Source organism: Budorcas taxicolor, chromosome 8, assembly GCF_023091745.1.
Source record: "Budorcas taxicolor isolate Tak-1 chromosome 8, Takin1.1, whole genome shotgun sequence".
Classification (NCBI taxonomy): domain Eukaryota; kingdom Metazoa; phylum Chordata; class Mammalia; order Artiodactyla; family Bovidae; genus Budorcas; species Budorcas taxicolor.
Genome location: NC_068917.1, coordinates 48,602,867 through 48,623,722, shown reverse-complemented (window position 1 = coordinate 48,623,722; position 20,856 = coordinate 48,602,867). Strand labels below are relative to the sequence as shown.

The following is a 20,856-nucleotide window of genomic DNA, read 5'->3' as shown; positions in this document are numbered from 1 at the left end:
CATTAGTTCCCTGTCACTTTCTGTCATTGGAGTGGTATCATCTGCATATCTGAGGTTGTTGATATTTTTCCCAGCAATCATGATTCCAGCTTAGAGTCATCCAGCCTGGCATTTCCCATGATGTACTCTGCATATATGTTAAATAAGCAGGGTGACAGTATACAGCCTTGGCGTACTCCTTTCCTGGTTTTGGACTAGTCCGTTGTTCCATATCCAGTTCTAACTGTTGCTTCTTGACCTGCATATAGGTTTCTCAGGAGGTAGATAAGGTGTTCTGGTACTCCCATCTCATTAAGAGTTTTCCACAGTTTGTTGTGATCCACACAGTCAAAGGCTGTAGCGTAATCAATGAAGCAGATGTTTTTCTGGTATTCCCTTGTTTTATCTATGACCCAACGGATGTTGGCAATTTGATCTCTGGTTCCTTTGCCTTTTCTAAATCGAGCTAGTACGCCTGGAAATTCTTGGTTCACATACTGCTGGAGCCTAGCTTGACGGATTTTGACCACTAATTAACCTTGCTGGCATGTGAAATGAGCACAACTGTGCAGTAGTTTGAGCATTCTTGGGCATTGCACTTCTTTGGGATTGGAATGAAAACTGACCTTTTCCAGATCTCCTGTATTGCAGGCATATTCTTTACCATCTAAGCCACCAGGGAAGCCCTGTATATTCAGTATTCTGTGATAAACTGTAATGAAAAAGAACATATATATATGTATACCTAAATCACTGCTGTACAGCAGAAATTAGCACAACACTATAAATCAATAAAATAAATTAAAAATAGTGACAAGAACCCTGAGCTACATGTACCCACAGACTTCCATATGAGCACATGAGTGCAATGCTACATGTGTCTAGAACGTGCTTTGTATGTAAACCTTTTTCTTTTTTGTGTTTCCTTTTTTCCTCTGATATTAAAGAATTGGTGCCCATGCATCCTTCCATATATTTAAGACTTTTCTAGAACACCTTTTGTATTTTTTATGGGGAATCCTGATTAAGCACTTGAAAAAGAAAATGTAAGTTAATCATAAATTCTGCCTTCAAAGTGATTATTAAATACTGTAACTAAAATATTATCTAATAGTATTATAATTTTATGAAATATAATGGAGAAAGTGATGCATCGTAAGAATGACAGATAAAATACAAGCAGTTCTCATAGGAGAGGGATTCATTTTGCCTAAGAGAACTGGAAAGACTTCATTAAAGAACTAGTATTTGAAGTGGGCCTTTGGAGGGTTCTGAACATGTGGAGCTCAGACAAGAGCATAAACAAAGGTTCACACCAGAAACTCACAGGGAACAGAAAGGAGTTCAGTGGCTTGATCGCAGACAATAAGAACTTGGAAGGGTGGAAAATGGTAAAGAAATTAAGGCCAAACCTTGGATGCCTTAAGTGCCAAGGTAAAAGAGTCTAGGATTTATTCTTTAAGCAAAAAGGAACCACTAAAGTTTTTCCAATTGAGGAATGAATTCCTCAGAGCTTGTTAAAATTGTATTTAAAATAATGAGAGTAAATAGGTGCTTCATGAGAGGTCTCAATGTCTTACTCAGTTTGGCCTGATGTAACAAGATAGCATAGACCTGGTGGCTTAAGCAACAGAAATTTATTTATCACAGTTTTGGAGCCTAGGAGTCTGAGATGAGGGTACAAGGATGGTCAGCTTCTGGTGAGTGTTCTCTTCCTGGTTTGTAGATGGCCATCTTCTTGCTGTGTTGGGGTGGAAGGCAGTGAAAGAGGAACCAAGTTCTCTTGTGCCTCTTATAAGGGCACTAATCCTGTTCACAGGGGCTCCATCCTCGTGACTAATCACCTCCCAGAGGCCCCACCTTCCCATTTCATCCCACTGCGGGGAGGGGGACAGGTTGAGGTTTTAATATATATGTTTGAGAGGGACATTATCCATAACACTGGTGAAGAATGTTCATGAGTTCTTAGTGTTTGGGTTACATGTTATATGTTAGCTGTTTGGTGACTTTAAAAAAAAAAAAACACCTTATTTTCAGGCTCTGTGAGTTTCTCCATATAATTGAAGTTGCTAAATAATTCATAGGCTTGGTAAAACTATGATTTTAAAGGATTATTTCTCCTACCCTTGGTTGCAGTGAGATTTTTGTCCCTGAGTTCCCTTTGAAGAAATGGACCTTTGTGTGCTGGGATTCATCAGACTTGGCTGGAGCCAGCTGGGATCTTGTAGCAGGCGTCCTCAACAGTGCACTGTATCAGTGTGTCATGGTCTCTGTGAGCTGTCGCCATTTAACCCTAGAGCAATGAATACGAACATGGCTCTCTTTTGTAAATCAATCACCATAATAGCATCATACTCAGTCTTCATGCTCCAACACGCTGTCTTGAATTGAACATGCCAGAAACTTCATGCAGTCATTGTGTATACCCCCTAGCCATAGCCAGTAATGAGCTATTCTTGCCATTATACCAGTAAGAGTCTTGGGGCTTATAAAGTAATTTAAAATCTTTGTGGCATGATTTTTATAGAGCCTTCTGTGTGCTTTTTAATTTTATTCATGAATAAAATGTTAATAAGGAAGGAAGCAAGATGAGATGAAGAAAATATCCCCATGGGTATGCATTGTCCTTGTGAACACTCTCCCATAAGGGCAAAGTAATTTTTGTTATTATTGTAATCTTAAAAGATTCTCAAATATTGGTTAAGTGCTTTGTGCATGCCCAGGCACTGAGCTGATTCTGTGTGCATTGTTACCAATTAATCCTCATGTCATTCCCAATCCTCATGTCATTCTCGAAAGAGTCAGAGGCTGGGAACCTGGCGGTGAGTGGTGAAGCCAGGATTCACACGCAGTGCAGGTCTGCCAGATGCTGGTGTTTGAGCTCTTAGCCCTTTCAGTATCCTGAAACCTGAGTTGCAATCTTGGTTGTTCTGCCACAATAGAAAATTAAAACGTCAGTATTTTTCAAAGGAGATATGTAACTTGTGTTCCCTGTAATCACCTATGCTTTTGAAAATGGACTCTAATATTGGAAAGCCAGCACATGGTAGCTTTGAAAACTTGGCCAGTGTCTTAGGAATTCATTGATTTTTTTTTTTTTTTAACTTCCCAACAACCAGGAGCCTTTCTCAGGGCCTTCCAAGTCCTGGGCACTGTGGCACAGAAGACTTGTGTCTTCTCCACTGGAAGCTTTCTCTGGTCCAGATGGTCTTTGCTCCCACCTGCTCATATCTGTTATGGCTGCTGTCATGTCATATTTTAACCAACCAGGGGAGACAGAGGGACTGTCCCAAAGGATCCTCGTGTCAGTGTACTTTCAAAGGTCTACTTAAAATTAATTCTCTTACAGCAAATGCCAAGGTTTCAAAGTAAGTATGGGGAGAAAGGCATTTGATTAGAACTTTACCTTGAAAAACCATACTAAAAATTACAAACATAAGCTTAGTTTATTTTTTGATTAACAACATGTCAGCTATAATTTCATCTGTATATGAATTCTTAGAGAAGTATTTTTTCAGTTTATCTCATTGAAGTATAGTTGATTTACAGTGTTGTGTTAATTTCTGCTGTGCTGAAAAGTGATTGTTATATGTATATATGTTATTTTTCATGTTGTTCTCCATTATGGCTTATTACAGGGTATTGAATGTAGTTCCCTGTCCCCAGTAGGACCTTGTTTATCTACCCCATATATAAGATGTAATAGTTGGCGTCTGCTAACCCCAAACTCCCAATCTGTCCCTCCTTCCTCCCTCCCTCCCTCTTGGCAACCACAAGTCTGTTCTCTCTGTGAGTCTGTCTCTGTTTCACAGATAAGTTCATTTATGTCATATTTTAGACTCCATATAGTATTTGTCTTTCTCTTTCTGACTTCTCTCAGTATGATCTCAGTCCATCCAGGTTACTGCCGATGGCATTATTTCATTCTTATTTGTGGCAGAGTAGTATTCCTTTGGATATATATACTACATCTTCCTTATCCGTCCTTTTGCTGACGGACATTTAGGTTGTTTCCATGTCATGGCTACTGTGAATAGTGCTGCTCTGAACATAGGGGTCAGTTCAGTCACTCAGTCATGTCCGACTCTTTGCAGCCCCATGGACTGCAGCATGCCAGGCTTCCCTGTCCATCACCAACTCCTGGAGCTTGCTCAAACTCATGTCCATCAAGTCGGTGATGCCATCCAACCATCTCATCCTCTCTGAACATAGGGGTACACTTATCTTTTTAAATATAGTTTTGTTTGGATGTATGCCCAGAGTGGGATTGCTGGATCATACTCTATTTTTAGTTTTTACGGAACCTCCATACTGTTTTCCATGGTGACTGCACCGATTTACATTCCCATCAACAGTATAGGAGGGTTTCCTTTTCTCCACACCCTCTCCAGCATTGTTCTTAGTGTGAGGTGATACCTCACTGTAGTTGTATTTTCATTTCTCTGATAATTCGTGGTAATGAGCATCTTTTCATGTGCCTATTGGCCATTTGTATGAATTTTTTTGAGAAATGTCTGCTTAGTTCTGCCCACATTTTTTTACTGGGTTGTTTGTTTTTTGTTATTGAGTTGTATGAGCTTAGAGAAGAGGTATTGACTTAAAGAGTCATAATTTTTCTCAGAAAAAAGTCATTGAATCTATACTAGAACAACTGCCTTCAATTCACACATGACTCCTGCAGCATGATCAGAAACAGTCCTTTCAATCACAGAAAGGACCGTTTCAGCAAAAATATTTAAAGACTGTTTTCCCAAGGGCCTCTGTTATCAGATGTTCCAGTCATGCTTGTTTTGAAGCACCTCTAACATCATTATTGGCGATGGACAGGGAGGCCTTTCATGCTGCAGCCCTTGGGGTCACAGAGAGTCGGACACAACTGAGCGACTGAACTGAACATCATTATCCTTCCATTCTTCTCTTTTTAATTGTTAACTGGTGTAGCTCCACCAGCTTTTCGATGGCTCATAGTGGGTTTGAGCAGTTCTCCGGTTTTACCACCTTCAGTTTTGAAATTCTGCTTTTTCTTTATTTTTGCAGTATTTGCACTTCTGCCCTGCAATGCAGTTGCTGTTTAGTTCTGGTTTGGTTTTGTCTGGAAACACCAGATGGTCCCAGCAGTCAACAGAGATCAGCTGACAAAGATGTGGACCAGATAGATGCTAGTGTTCGAGAGGGAAGACTGTGAAGACAGACACTAACCCTGCAAGTAGTTAGCTCCTTAGTGGTTTTTATGTTAAGGTAACTTGTTTTCTCAGGGACTCGGTGACATTCCTTACAGAGGACATCTCGCATGTGTTCACGGGTCTGTCTGCCCTGCCAGACCAGGAGCTCCCTTGGGCACAGGCAGGGACCTGGGCTTCTCCAGACACTGCCAGCACTTCCGTGTTAGATAAGCGAGTGAGTGACCCAGGTCAAGCTCACTTTTTTGTGCCTTTTGACTAGAATTCCTCCAGAAGCCTCTCGCCATCCCTGTGCACCTCTCCACATCACAGCCTTGCTCTCGGCGCTGCCTCAGTCTTTAGGCTTTTCTGAAAACAGCACTGTCCATTTGGAGAGAGCCAGCGGTTCTTTACCCGCGGCCTTGGGTTGTTCTCAGGGTCATTCCGTCAGCTTTTCTGGGTGATAATCTGTTCTTTTTGCAGATATCCAAGGATGAAAGAGGATTAGGGGGAAAGGAAGACCAAAATGGTAACTCAGCCCCTCAGTCCTTTAGATTTTCCAATTCAATTCAGGAAATAGTTATTAAAGTGCCTAGAATGTGCTTCTCCAATGAGGACAACAGGCCAGTGACTTATAAAGAAAATAGCCTCTGGGCAGAGAGTAGGCACAGTCTGTCCCCAAGTGGGGCTCCAGTGACTGGTCCCAGCCCTGCTGTTCAGCCCATTTCTTGCCTCCCTGCAGAGCTGTGCCTCCCTCCCTGCCTCTGTCTCTAGCACCTTCAACCTCTTCCCAGTCCCATCCTGCTGCATGAAGACCGTCCAGGTTTCAGGGCTCAGCTGAAGCAGTGCCTTCCCAGTGCAGTAGCACTGCCGGTACACACTCCTTCCCTCCTGCAGAAGTGGGCCCTCCCAGCTCTGTCTCCGTGTATGAATGCATGTCTGCGCCACCTGCCGTGGCGCGGACTTCATACGTTTCCTCCTCCTCCTTGGAAAGGGGTGGATGGAACAACCATAACATCTCTTGCCTCTTTGTTTCTAGGTCCAGTGCTAGGAACACAAGGAGGTGCTGAAATATCTACTGGAGGAATAAATAAGTAATAATTAATCGTGCACTGCTTTTCACCCCTACAAGCATAGCCTGAAAGTGCCATGAACTGTTTGTCTATCTCTCCCCCAACCATCAACAGTTTATGTGCCCCTAAGAGATGTCCAGTGAATGAAAATGACTGGTTGGCTTTCCCTCCAGATGCTCTTGCATCCTTGGACCTAAGGACAGGATTATCCATCTCTTGTCCTGGCATTGAAGAGCCTAAGTCTGAAGACTGGGAGCTCTGCTTTTACCACCCCAGAGCTGCGATGAATCAGCTAGAACATAATCTATAGAAAACAAATTGTTGAGCTTAAGGAGACCTCCTGTAATTCCAGAGCAGGGAGTTGTCGAGTCATCTTTGAACAGTGCCTTCCTAGAGACCCGATATGGCACTCACCTTTGTGAATCTCCAAGCCCACCTTTGCTTCCCACCCTTGGTCTCATTTGCCTGAAATTGAATATCCATCCAGGAACCCAGAAAGCATGAAACTACAGACAGAAATATGTAATGATAGTTTTTACTTTTTGCCTCATATCATTGGTTAAATTTTGCCTCCAGTACATTCTTTGAAAGTAAAAACTATTTTCCAATTTCTGGTTTTCTCTCCACTCTTCAGCATATGAAGAGACAGAAGTTGGGGTGAGGGGCAGAGGACTTTTAAAGCAGACCTTTGAGATGAATTGACATTAACCCCTTGGCTTGGGCTCCGTGGAGTCCATGTCTGCTCTGAAGGTGCTTGTCCATCTTGACTTTGTCAGCAGTGGTATAGCTGGGTAGTAGGCTTCCAGGTAGGGTAATCTCTTGGGGACAGTTTTGTGCTTTAAAGGAACTTTGCCGGAGCTAAGGTCGGAGTCTTCACTGGCAAAGGCCATTTCTCTACTTTTCTACTTCAAAATGCAGATGTAGCACTGTAGGGGTCCCATAACAGAAAGAGGCTTATGACTGACCTCCAAAAATAATACAAGAGAGTAGTTGTTGACTGCTTTTGGCACAAGTTGGAAAACATGGTAAGGCTGAAAACCACATTGACGTCATTTAGTCAGTGAACATTTACTGAGTGAGTCCCTGCTGTTCACAAGTGCCCAGGGCGAGGCACTTGGATCACCAAGATGAACACAAGAGCTTTGCTAAAGAGTTCTTGGGAAAGGGGAGGCACACACAGAAACAGATAATTACAAAACCTGGGATGTGTCATCAGGGGAGAATAGTAGCTTGAACAGTCTGAGAAGGCTTCAACAAGATGAGCAGTTTCGAAGGAGAGAACGAGGGAGAACGCTCTAGATGGAGGTCAGTAATTGCATGTGCAAACGGAAGCTCAAGGGGCCTCATCTGCATGTGGAAGGCTAGGGTAGAGAAGTGGCTCCTAATCAGGCCTGGTGTGGGTCCCGTAAGAGCCTCGGCGAGACAGTGCCCACCAGAGTCACGTGTACCCTCTTCTCTGGGGTTCCGTGGTAGGTGACTGGCGCTGGTCACCAAGCCTTATTGTGGGGTCCGACCTGCCTCTTCTGTACCCCAGCCTGCTCTGCAGATAACCTGTCTTCTCACATCATCCAGAGATGACCTGGTGCTCACAGCACTGTAAAGCCTCCATTTTTAGAAGCTTTGCAACAGAAACTAATTAGAGAAATAGGCACTATGGGATACTTTGGGAGCTTTTTTTTTTTTTTTTTAATGAAAGTGATACATTGGCCCTCAAACCAAGCAATTAAAGAAAAAGCAGCTGTGCTAGCTTCCCCAGGGACTAGACCTTTAAAATCTTTGTGACAGAGAAAATTACTTGGGGAAAAATAGACATAAATATCTAAGAAGTGCTTCATATTTGAAAAACTAGGAAAATTTAAAGGCATTAAATTCTCATGAAAACTACTCCATTAATTTTGAGTAGGCCAGACATAGAGCTAACTCAGCAAGTCCCCACCACCTCTCTGGGGGTGCCAAATGAAAAGCTCTACGTGTTCTTTTCAGAGGCACACAGGGCACCTTTCTTGCATCCAGAGACCGAGGGGCTCAGGTACTTTGTACCTCATGTCACCCTGATGTGTGTCCTCTTGGCTTAACTATGGAGCAGCTGATTTCTGCACGTGTGTGATGAAGAGGCTCGCTAATCCTCACCTCTCTGCTCAGAATCAGGTCCATCAGCTCATGGGAAACACATCCAGGCCTCGCAGCAACACAAGACAGCACCATGTCTGTGCATGTAACTCTGTCTCACATCATCCTTCAGTTCATTGGGTATTTCCTGTAACTGAGACTTTTTGGAAAGAATTTATTGTTTTTGTGATTTCACCCAGTGCTTGCTGACCACCCCCCCCCCCCCCGCATGTATGAACATGCTCCCTCCCCTCCTCTGCACCTTCCCCAAGCAGAGATACATTCCTGATGTCTCTGTACCCCCACTTCCCCTGGGGCTCGGTCTCCAGAGATCAGGAGCAGGCTCAAGCTACTGCTCATGTGATTTTGCTTTCTTTGCCCAGCATGTACCTCTCCTCACTCATATCCCTACACTTCCTCAGAGAATAGGTCTTTACCTGGACTAGGTTTTATGCCTTCCATCAAACAAGCTGTGAAGCTGTGTGTTCTTGCTCTCCGAGGACCATGGCTACAGAATTCTTCAGCATCCCTGTGGCTCACCTGAAGATTTTCCTCATCCCCCAGATTTTGGGAGCATGCAGAAATCTTTGGGGATCAGCTGGGGAGAGTTTTAAACACCCTCACTGGCCTGGAGCTTCAGATCCATTCAAGCAGGGCCCGCACAGGGAGCCTGAGCCCATCACCTGGGGGCAGTAACATGCCTGATGGAACCCCTGCTTTCCAAACCTTTTCTAAGTCTTTTTTTTTTTCTTTTTCTTTTATTATTAAGTAGATCAATGAGTATTTAAAAGTGTTTTTTTAAGTGGAGAAAGGAGAGGATGGGACAAATTGAGAAAGTAGCATTGAAGCATATCCATTACCATAGGTAAAACAGATAGCTCCTGGGAAGTTGCTGTGTAACACAGAGAGCTCAACCTGGTGCTCTGTGACAACTTAGAGGGGTGGGATAGGGTCGGGGGTAGGTTCAAGAGGTAGGGGAACATATGTATACTTAGGGCTGATTCGTGTTGTGGTATGGAAGAAATGAGCACAATGCTCTAAAGCAATTATCCTCCAATTAAAAATAGATTTTTAAAAAGATGTGTTTATTATAAAAAATAAAACAGTGTTCTCATCACCTAATTTGACAAATGGAAAATTACCGGTAATTTTGAAGGCTCCTTCTCTTCCTCAAGTCTATACCCTTCTCTTCCTTCTCCTTATATAATAAATTATTTCATTTTCCTTGTTTTTGAAGAAATCAAACTGCTTTTGCTTCTCTGTGCCTTTAACCTTTTCTTAATATTCTTGAGATTTAGCCGTGTTGTATCTTTTATTGTAGTTTGTTCATTTTAAGTGATAAGCCTTATTTTTAAACATATTGCTTAACAAAGAGTTTAACTCTTCTAAGAGTCACCAAGGTAACGTTGTTTGGATGCTGAAATACCTGTTTTCCGTGGCTGCTGGGTTAAATCAGACAAAATATTTTACAACTGGTTCAGTTTCCATTCATCAAAACCAGTCCCAGCTGCCTCTTTAAAAAATTTATGCTTTAATTTTTACTTTTTCATTTAGGTCATCTTGGACAGGTGGTTTTTTAAGACATTTAGCATCCAAAGTCTTTGTATCCTTCAATAAGAAAAATGTTTTAAAAACAGAAACCAACCACTTGAGTATCACTATTAGCTTTATTCATCTGTGCTTGAAGTTCGGTCATCAGCTTTTGCTGTGTTTCAACACTTGGCCTGAGGTGGTGGATGGAGGGAGAAGGGGAACTGTAAGGGCCTCTGTGAAAACAGGGCAGGAATTTAAAGAAAGCTTGACAAATCCAAGCCTTCTAGGCACCATTGGCAGCTCCGTTCCAGAAAGTTTTCTCACTACTGAAATGTTCTTCAGTCGTGCAACTTTCTCCTCTTTCCCCAGGTCCCCAAGCCCAAGCGGTTCACCCTGCCCTTCCCCGTGCAGTTCTCACTGTGTTTTTCTTTGCTGTTTTCCAGTCCCCATCTCCGGGCAGTTCCTCACCCCTGGGTGCAGAGTCTTTGAGCACACCCCTTCATCCTGGTGACCCCGCGGAAGCCTCCACAAATAAAGAGGTAAGATACCATTTTGTTTCAAAAGCCATCAGTCCATTACGTTTTATTCTAATTCTGGTTTATGCTTTACCCGGCTTCCCATAGAGTTGCTGACCCAGAGTACCGTAGGGAGAACAGTCCTCATCTCTCCAGCATGGAATTCAGTGATTAAAGCTGTGCCATCCCGTTCAATAGCCGCTAGCCACTTGTGTCTATTTTAATTCATAAATAAGATGAAAAAGTCACTTCCTCAGGCACACTAGCCACGTTTCAGGTGCTCAGTAGCCACACGTGACTAGTGGCTGTTGTACTGGAAGCAGAGTTTACAGAACATTTCCTTGATTGCAGAAAATTCTCTTGAACGTGAAACATCAAAAACTGTTGAGCCGTGAGGTTATGAGCCTCGATGCCATGGCATTAGAGTTGCTATGTGGTTTGGGAAGTGGGCTGGTTTCTTAAATACTCATTTATTTCAGGCGCAAGTAAAATAGCTTTTTGACAACAGGGCGACTGCTTGTCCTGTTTATCTGGGGTGGTTCTTGTTCATGCTTGTTGTCCAAGCAGTACACCTGGTGAGCACCCCTTCTCACTCTAAAGCAGTGCTATCCAAGAGGAGTCCCTGTGCTGCTGGAAACGTCCTGCTTCTGGACTGTCCTCTTTGGTAGACACACATTAGCCTTGTGTGCCTCGCTAGCCCTTGAGATGTGGCCAGCGGCGCTGAGAAACTGAATTTTTCATTTTATTGCATTTTAATTAAATAACTACGTGTGGCTAGGGGCTGCTGGGAAGTGCAACTGTAAAGTGTCTCTTTGAACCGCAAATCATATGGTCACCCTGCTGATGGAGGCCATGCTCTGCTCTGGCAGAGAATATTTGAGAGAGAAGATGCTGCTGGCTCCTACGAAGGTTTCTGAGGCTAGAAAAGGGCAGGTGTTTTTCCCTGAGGGGGAAACATTGCCTTCTCCAGCACCCACTGTCCTTTTACACCTGGCTAACTGCTCCTCCCACCTGTGTATGAACTAGCATCAGGTCAGTACTGACCTGCACGATCATCTGATGTGTGGGCTCAGCTCGCTCTAAATATAGATAATGCCTAATCAGCACTGGGGATATGCATGAAAGAGATAAACCACATAATGAATGATTGTCTCATTTTCCTTCCTTTTGCTGATAAAAGAAGTTAAATTCAGTGGAGAAAGTGATCTCCATTTTAACCTGAGTGGCAGATCACTTCTAAAAAGGAGTCTTAGTTAAAATTTACCCTTGACGTATCATTGAATACACATGCGTTTGCCATTAAATATTCATGCAGGGGATAAGTACTTTTTATTAATCTATTCGTATTAAAGCAAACAAACACAGGGAGACAGTCTCAGAAATGACAGCAACATTAGAATTTAGATTTGAAATATGCTTTGTCCTCCTCTGGTCTTGATCAGGCCTCGGGAACAGGAGTAACAGGGTGGTTTCTTCTGGCCCTGCACGCCATATATTTTATTCATAGCACACGAATAGGTGGCAGAATGGCAAGAAGGAAAGCCACAGTGATGATAACGGTGGTGAGAGTTAACCATTTCTTGAGCATTTATAGCATTCAGGCACCAGGCCAAGCAAATCGCATAGTATCTCATTTAAGCATTAAATGACTTCTATGAGGTAGGAATTATTGTCTTCATTTATTAATGGAGGAAGCTGAGAGGTTAAGTAACTGACCTTACGTCCCAGATGTCACAAGTGGTAGGGCCAGGTTTAAAATCCAGAGTTCTGGAGAGCCCAGGCTCTTAACATCACAGTCGGTTGTCCCTGGGGTGAAGAGTACTTGCAAGACATACACTGTATGAACAGGTAGCTTGTGTGTTGTTATTTCATTGTTCAGGACTCCAGGCTCTACACACGATTTGTGTGACCTCTTGAACATCCCAAAGATTTGGCCTTTATCTTCTTGAATGTGTCTCTGTTAATTCTTGAATGTGAAGGATCAACTAATGTTCATTTCTGTCTACATGTGAGAAAACAAAGGGCTCATCAGACATCTGAATATTCAGCATTTGATTATTCATCAGATATAATAAGCAAGGCAAATTTGTTAGTTTCCCAGTTCCTACAGGACCTGGCACATGTTTCTGCATATCTTTAGAAATAATGATGAAAATCCTCTTTGTGTGCAATAATTATAGATTCTTTCATTTCACAAAACTCTTTAAAAAAAAAAAAAAGTTTACTGCCCTCGAGACTAAAGAAAGCCAGTCATGAGCCCATGAATAGAGAATACACGAATGAACCACATGCCCTTCGTTGTGACTCTAAAGAAAATGGTAGCTTTTAGAGCTGTAGACTAAAGCGATTCTTCTGTAGCTTCTGCTCAAATCTGGGCACTGTCCTTGAGATTCGCATTCAGAAAAATATCCAAATAGTCCAAGAAAATATAAATTGGCTTCTTAGTTGTACCTGGAATTTAAACCATTTTGATTAGATGAAATAAAGCCCTTATTGCCCCTAAATGCTGAGGGCAAGGAGAGGGAAATGGTTGGGGAATACTAATCTAAAAGTCTTAGGCACTTGTGAAGAAGCTAGCTTTCATCTGCATACCATGAAGTTATAGATTTTTTTTCTTTAAAGAAACAGAGTTTTAAGCCAGCAGGCACTCAACTGGGCCTATCTTCTCACTTGAGTAAATAGAAAGTAAAATTAACGTAAAGCATTTTTGAAATCGGAGTTCCCTTTTTCTCCTATCCACATAATCCTACCACATAAGTTCAGTAGGTGTACATTTTGCCATAAATGCTTTAGCAGCCAGGAACTTTTCATTCCTGGTGAACTTGTGTCCTTAGTGTCCCTAAAGGTAATTCTTTTCTGAAACCAGAAACCCTGCTTTGGTATGAGGAGCTTTTTCATCCCAGTGAGCACATCTCCAGCACGTTTACTGAGATTACCCTGCATTGTGTATTGTGTGATTAGTGTTGAATTCTTGTCCTTGTCTTGGGTTGAGTTTAAAGTCTTAAAATTGTTTCTTTTACTCCTTCCAGTTTTTCACATAACAGTTAACATTACTGTTTTTCTTTTTTGAATGTTATGCAAATTTAATTTATCACCCCTTTACCATTCCCATCTTCCAAATGAAGAGCACTGTATGAACTATATCAAGTGCTGCGATGTGAAGTTGTTCCCCATGATATCCCAGCCATCACCCAGGGCCCTTCCCTCTATCAGTCTCCATCAATTCAAGTCACCCTGCTGAGCAGCTGTGTGTATTAGGTAGTCTTGTTCTGTATCATCACCTAACACCTGGTAGATTCTTAGCAGTGACAGTCCTTAGGCTTTCTGCAGATAACCCTTGGCCGTGCAGACTCTGATTTTGCCCATTTTAGGGACGCTTCTACACTAGCTCTCGACCCTCCTACAATGCTCACCTCATCCTGCCCCAGACTGTCAGCTGCAAATTCTGTTATGGTTGAAGTAGAAATGAATTACTGACTCTTATTCCACTGAGAGTTATCTCTGGGACATTTGCTTGTGAAAGGAACCAAGGGTTAAGTGTTGGTCCTCTGAGAGCTGGCATTTAAACTGTCATCCAGTCAGGTTCTATAAACTTTCTAACTGATTATATCCACTTCAAGGATGCTGTTGGGAGACTAACCTTTGCTATGGGGTTTTACTTAATATAAAAAATTCCATTACATAAATCATTATTGTGACAGATTTTTTAACTGCTTCTTAAACGTCTTTGTTTATTGGACTCTTATTTTAAGAATAATATATAATACATGGTAACACATAATAATGACTTATGTAATGGAATTTTTAAACTAAAATACACCAGTAAGAGATGAAAGGAAGAAATAAAAGAAAAACCCTAGCAACCATTTTTAGCACAGTGAGAGATCAGACCTCAAGTACAAATAAAATTTGCCCTGCAAAGACCTAAAGTGGAATAAAATTCTCAAAGGGAATTCTTAATTTTAACATATAATCATATTATTGGTGCCTTTACTAATCAACAGTTTCTCACACACCTAGATTCTTACAAATATAAATTGAGCCTTTTATTGTTACTGCTGATTATGAATTTTGGTCCATGGATTATTTTTTAAGATAACAAACATTTCTCTGGTTGTGGGATGTAGGGTTTTTAGATTATCTAAAATATGAATGGATGGTTCTGGGCTGCAGGTAGCTTTTAATAATAAATGCGTATATTTATTCACACTTCATTGTCCGTAGCCAAAAATAGTTGACATCTGGTTAATATCTGCCATTGGTGATATATTTATTTTTCATTTTGCATGGATGGTTGTGTTAATGCATTTTTAATGATGCTTTGCCCTTTTTGAAACTTTTTGTCTTAATTACAGTCAAGAAAAAGCTTGGCTTCATTCCCAACCTACGTTGAAGGTAAGAGCTGAAAAGGAAATACTAAACACTGAGTCATTCATGAATCTTTTAGCATTTTGAGTATTGGAAGAACTGGGCTGTAAGATGCTAGTGGGAAAGGCCACAGAGTCACTTATTCAGTCTTCAGTCTTAAAATCTTAGACTAAAACAGCAATAGCCATGAATCTCTCAAAAGACCCTCCTCCCTGCCCTTGCTGATTCTGTCCAGAAGACAGTGAGGCTGCGGGGTGTCGGGGGGGTTTTGCCTAGCCTAGAACTGGCCATATTGGATTCAAAACCCATGTCTCCTTATTTCCAATCCAGTATACCTCTTGCATTTATCAGGAACCATTCAATTAGAAACAGTGTTTAACTAACGAGGAAGTTTAAAAAAATAAAAAATTCCCCGTAATTCCTGTCTCTTGCTTGGGTGAGCTAATAATAGTAACAGTTATCAAGCTCTCTTACTCTCCCAGGTACTGATAACTAATTGAATCCTTAGACTGATCTTGTGAAGTGGCTTTTATCATTATCCCCATGTAATGCATGAGAACTAAGGCATGGAGTGAGGGTGAGCAGCCTTCCCTAGATCCTTCAGTGAGAGTCTCAGAGACAGGCTGGAAACCGGCAGTCTTAACTTCACCATTCTCCATGGAATCGATAATCTATGCAGGAGAGCCACACGTGGTCGTGCAGGTTATTCACTGGCCAAGTGTACTCCATCAACAGGTCTGGTGGGGCCAAAACTCGGTGCAGACTAGGCGCCGCAACTTGAGGTCAGACCACACACATGGTACGGCTACTGATCCTCTACCAGGGAGGATGGCAGACGATTTGAGGGAGCAGGGGGATTATCATATTCTTGAAGGAGGGTTTTCTGGGGGCCATAGGATACCCAGACATTGTGTCTGACCTTTAGGTTCTATGTATGTTCCACTGCCCGAGAGTTACCTGAATCCATAAACCTTCCTCTGAAGCCCAGGACAAGCTTGTTTTCTTGAGTAACCTGGAAATTGTATGCGTTGTTTTTGCAAAGATCCAGAACTCCACAAGAGCACTTGGGGGAGTTTTGAGGAATTTAGAAACTATTCTTCTTCAAGATTTCCAAGCTCAGCATCAACATGAATGTGAAGATATAATGTGTGTGCGTGTTCACCCATAGAGCAACACAAAGGCATCGCTGAAAAGGAAAGTCTGCAATTCTTTGACTTAGGAGAACTATAACTTTAATTTTTTTACCTTTAAAAAAGTTACACTAGCACTAAGCGTAAAATGAAATTAGGATTATTTTTTGTGAGTGTAGTACAGTGACATTTGATTCTAGTCAATTTCACTAGAAAATAATTGACATAAAATTGTATCTCAAATATGTATTTGTTTAGGTCCAATATTTCTCTCCCAGCTTCTTGACATTTATATAGTCACTTAAATATCACCTGGATTACTCTTAAACATATCTGCATATTCATACTTACTGTGGTTGAAAAGGGACCCTTTTCAGTAAGGAGAGCTAAACCCACCAATGAATATATGATAGTGGAAGTCCCATAGAGAAGATGTTTCATTTTTTTTTTTTAACATTCATTATTTTCACAAAATAAATCGAAGTTTTTTAAAAGTTGCTATTCCGGATGAGGTCTTTTTTCTCGTTTGTCAAAAATGATTATATTTATCTAACATTATAAATCCGTCACTGGGATTTATGATGATATTTTACTTTTTACAAGACATAGTATAGATCCAAACTTGTCCATGTATTATTTTACTTTGACAGTGCTTCCCTGCTATATAACTAAAGTTATACATTGTAAATAACCTGAATTCTGCTCATATCTGTAAAACCTTCAGGGTAGGAAGCATGTGTCTTTCAAGAAGCACAGAAATGACTGGTATGTGGTAGAGGCAGGTTTGGCTGTACCCCTCAGTGTTTGTCCAGAAACCTTTCTCAGAAAGATTGAGAATCAGAAAACTTAACAGGTTTCCTGATTTAATTTCTACACAGATGCTTTGTGAAGACCTCTCCTAAAACAGTTAATTTCTTTTTTTCCACCAGCACCGTGGTTTTAGGAAAACAAATAGATTACGTTGTCTGTACCCTGATAAGCAGCTTATCACAGGAACCAGCTGTTTAAACTCAAGATGAGCTTGATGTGTAAGGATAAAAATAAAAAATCATTCCAGATTAGCTCTTCAAGAGGAAAAAGCAAATTGTTTCCATTTCGAGTTGTCTAATTTAAGACCCTGAGTTTTTAACAGTGGGTTAAAAAGTATATTTTAGTCTTTCCAAATATAGCATTCAAGCCAAAGAAAATACATATGTTTTCATTGCAGAATTAAAATGCCTTTCTTATCACATCTGTTGTAAAGTTATGTATTAGTCCCAACACATTTTAATTTCCAGTGGGGTTTATAGGTGATCATGGTTAGAATCAAACTTCCCAGGTGACTCAGTGGTAAAGACCCTGCCTGCCAATGCAGGAGACATGGGTTCTGTCCCTGGATCAGAAAGATCCCCTGGAGAGGGATATGGCAATCCGCTCCTGTCTTCTTGCCTGGGAAATCCTGGAGCCTGATGGACTACAGTCCATGGGGTCACAAAAGAGTCAGACACAACTGAGCAACTAAACAACAGCACTGGTTAGAGTCAGATGCTTCCGTTTTAAATATTTAAAATTAAAGGCTGGTGAATGAGAACAGGAAATTCCAAACTTCCTTGGAATTGGCATGTATGTGGATGCAGGCCGGGCACGTTATAGCGGGTAAGTCAACAACGTTATTAGCACAAGACCACAACTCTGAGGTCATGTTACCTCTCTTGCAGACTTCAGGTTAGAGGCTCTTTGGGGAATCCAGACATTCTGCAGCAAATACTCATTTTTCTGATTTATAATATTTATTTTCCGCATTATGGATAGAATGGAGGGGGTAGGTGATATGAATCAGTGGCAAGCAGAGGAGCTACTGTATGATGAGGCTGTCTAACAAGATGGCCTTCTGTTCATCTAACCATTTGTCCAGCAAACATTTATTTGATACCCACTGTGTGACAGAAGCTGACTAGACACAGGAGAGCCAGAGGTGATGGTATAGTGCTCCTTGTCCCAAAAAACAACATCATTTATCAATGGATTTTACATTTCATGTTTAAATAAATATTCACGTTGTTTCTCATAGTAAATGGTCTGGGTGAAGTTGACTCCTCTAAGGAAGAATTTTCCCTTCTGTTTGAAAATGAGGGCATAGTGAAGGGAGATCAGAGAGATGCCTTAGAGTCTCAGGTAGATGCACCTGTTCAGGGGTGTCGGAAGCTGACCACCTGTGTTGGAGGCATGTAGCAGAGGGGAGGGGGCGTGATGAGGGGCACACGTGGCCTCACTCACCACCACGGTCTGTGTGTTACAGTTCCTGGACCTTGTGACCCTGAGGACTTGATTGATGGAATCATTTTTGCTGCTAATTACCTTGGCTCTACCCAGCTGCTCTCGGACAAAACTCCCTCCAAAAACGTGCGAATGATGCAGGCCCAGGAAGCAGTAAGCAGGATCAAGGTGAGGGGGTACTCTGTGCTTCGAGGGGGGGTGGTGGGCCAATGTGGGCAGCTGAGCCGTCCATAGTGGTCACCCCGCACCACATGTCCCAAGTTTAGTGGAGAGGACTGAGGTGACATGGCAGGCAGGGCTTATACCTGTACCTGCCAAAGTTCTCAACAGAAAAAAGATTTGCAAAGTGTGTTGGAGTCTTGATGCATACATGCTACATAATTTGATTGTTCTTAATGGCCAGCCTTGAGGAAGAAGTATATACGATGATAAGCTTTGGAAAGGTGGAAATATGAGGAAGGACAGCATTTTAAATATTATCTTTCCAATATGTGAGCACAATATCACTGCATTTCTGCTGACAGAGATCAGTGCCTTGAAAATTCATGCTACAGTGTGGTTCAAACTAGGTGTCATTACTTTTGAATGTGTCGATCCTGTTCAAGCTAGATTGAACTGGCTTCAGTTCAGTCGTTCAGTCATGTCCGACTCTTTGTGACCCCATGAATTGCAGCACACCAGGCCTCCCTGTCCATCACCAACTCCCAGAGCTTGCTCAAACTCATGTCCATTGAGTCAGTGATGCCATCCAACCATCTCATCCCCTGACATCCCCTTCTCCTCCTGCCTTCAGTCTTTCAAAGCATCAGGGTCTTTTCCAATGAGTCAGTTCTTCACATCAGGTGACCAAAGTATTGGAGCTTCAGCTTCAGTCCTTCTAATGAATATTTAGGACTGATTTCCTTTAGGATTGACTGGTTTGATCTCCTTGCCATCCAAGGGACTCTCAAGAGCCTTCTCCAACACCACAGTTCAAAAGCATCAATTCTTCAGCACTCAGCTTTCTTTCTGGTCCAACTCTCACATCTATACATGATTACTGGAAAAACCATAGCTTTGACTAGATGGACCTTTGTCAGCAAAGTAATGTCTCTGCTTTTTAGTATACTGTCTAGGTTGGTCATAGCTTTTCTTCCAAGGAGCAAGCATCTTTTAATTTCATGTCTGCAGTCACCACCTGCAGTGATTTTGGAGCTCAAGAAAATAAAGTCTTATCACCCTTTCCACTGTTTCCCCATCTGTTTGCTGTGAAGTAATGGGACCAGATGCCACGATCTTCGTTTTTTGAATGTTGAGTTTTAAGCCAACTTTTTTCAATCTCCTCTTTTACTTTCACCAAGAGGCTTTTTAGTTCGTTGCTTTCTGCCATAAGGGTGGTGTCATTTGCATACATGAGGTTATTGATATTTCTCCCAGCAATTTTGATTCCAGCTTGTGTTTCATCCAGCCAACCATTTTGCTTGATGTACTCTGCGTGTAGGTTAAATAAGCAGGGTGATGATATATAGCCTTGACGTACTCCTTTCCCAGTTTTGAACCAGTCCATTGTTCCATGTCTGGTTCTAACTGTTTCTTCTTGACCTGCATACAGATTTCTCAAGAGACAGGTAAGGTGGTCTGGTATTCCCATCTCTTTCAGAATTTTCCAGTTTGTTGTGATCTACAGTCAAAGGCTTTGATATAATCAGTAAAGCAGAAGTAGACACTTTTCTGGAATTCTCTTGCTTTTTCTATGATCCAACGGATGTTGGCAATTTGATCTCTAGTTCCTCTGCCTGTTCTAAATCCAGCTGAAACATCTGCAAGTTCTCAGTACATGTACTGTTAAAACCTGGCTTGGAGAATTTTGAGCATTACTGTGCTAGCGTGTTAGATGAGTGTAATTGTGCAGTAGTTCAAACATTCTTCAGCATTGCCTTTTTTTGGGATTGGAATGAAAACTGACCTTATCCAGTCCTGTGGCCACTGCTGAGTTTTCCAAATTTGTTGCCATATTGAGTGCTGCACTTTCACAGCATCATCTTTTAGGGCTTGAAATAGCTTAGCTGGAATTCCATCACCTCCACTAGCTTTCTTCATAATGATGCTTCCTAATGCCCACTTTACTTTGCATTCCAGGATGTCTGGCTCTAGGTGAGTGATCACACTATCATGATTATCTGGGTCATGACGAACTTTTTTGTATAGTTCTTCTGTGTATTCTTGCCACCTCTTCTTAATATCTTCTGCTTCTGTTAGGTCCATATCTTTTCTGTGCTTTATTGTGCCCATCTTTGCACGAAATGTTCCCTTGATATCTCTAATTTTCTTGAAGAGATCTCTGGTCTTTCCCATTCTGTTGTTTTCCTCTATTTCTTTGCATTGATCATTGAGGAAGGCTTTCTCACCTCTCCTTGCTCTTCTTTGGAACTCTGTATTCAAATGAATATCTTTCCTTTTCTCCTTTGCCTTTTGATTCTCTTCTTCACTCAGCCATTTGTAAGCTCTCCTCAGACAACCGTTTTGCCTTTTGCATTTCTTTTCCTTGGGGATGATTTTGATCACTGCCTCCTGTACAGTGTTACAAACCTCTGTCCGTAGTTTTTCAGGCACTTTATCAGATCTAATCCCTTGAATCTATTTGTCACTTCCACTGTATAATTGTAAGGGATTTGTTTTAGGTCATACATGAATGGTGTAGAGGTTTTCCCTACTTTCTTCAATTTAAGTCTGATTTTGGCCATAAGGAGTTCAT

At 41.6% G+C, this 20,856-nt stretch overlaps 1 protein-coding gene across 1 annotated transcript in view; it reads left to right on the top strand.

Moving 5' to 3' along the window:
* The window catches only part of APBA1 (amyloid beta precursor protein binding family A member 1), an 82,710-nt gene that overhangs the window by 30,384 nt on the left and 31,470 nt on the right, over window positions 1–20,856 (top strand). Inside the window, exons 2-4 of the mRNA XM_052645112.1 lie at window positions 10,297–10,392; window positions 14,724–14,763; window positions 18,145–18,290. Of these exons, the coding sequence (XP_052501072.1) occupies window positions 10,297–10,392; window positions 14,724–14,763; window positions 18,145–18,290 (282 nt within the window). The remainder of the gene's footprint in view (window positions 1–10,296; window positions 10,393–14,723; window positions 14,764–18,144; window positions 18,291–20,856) is intronic.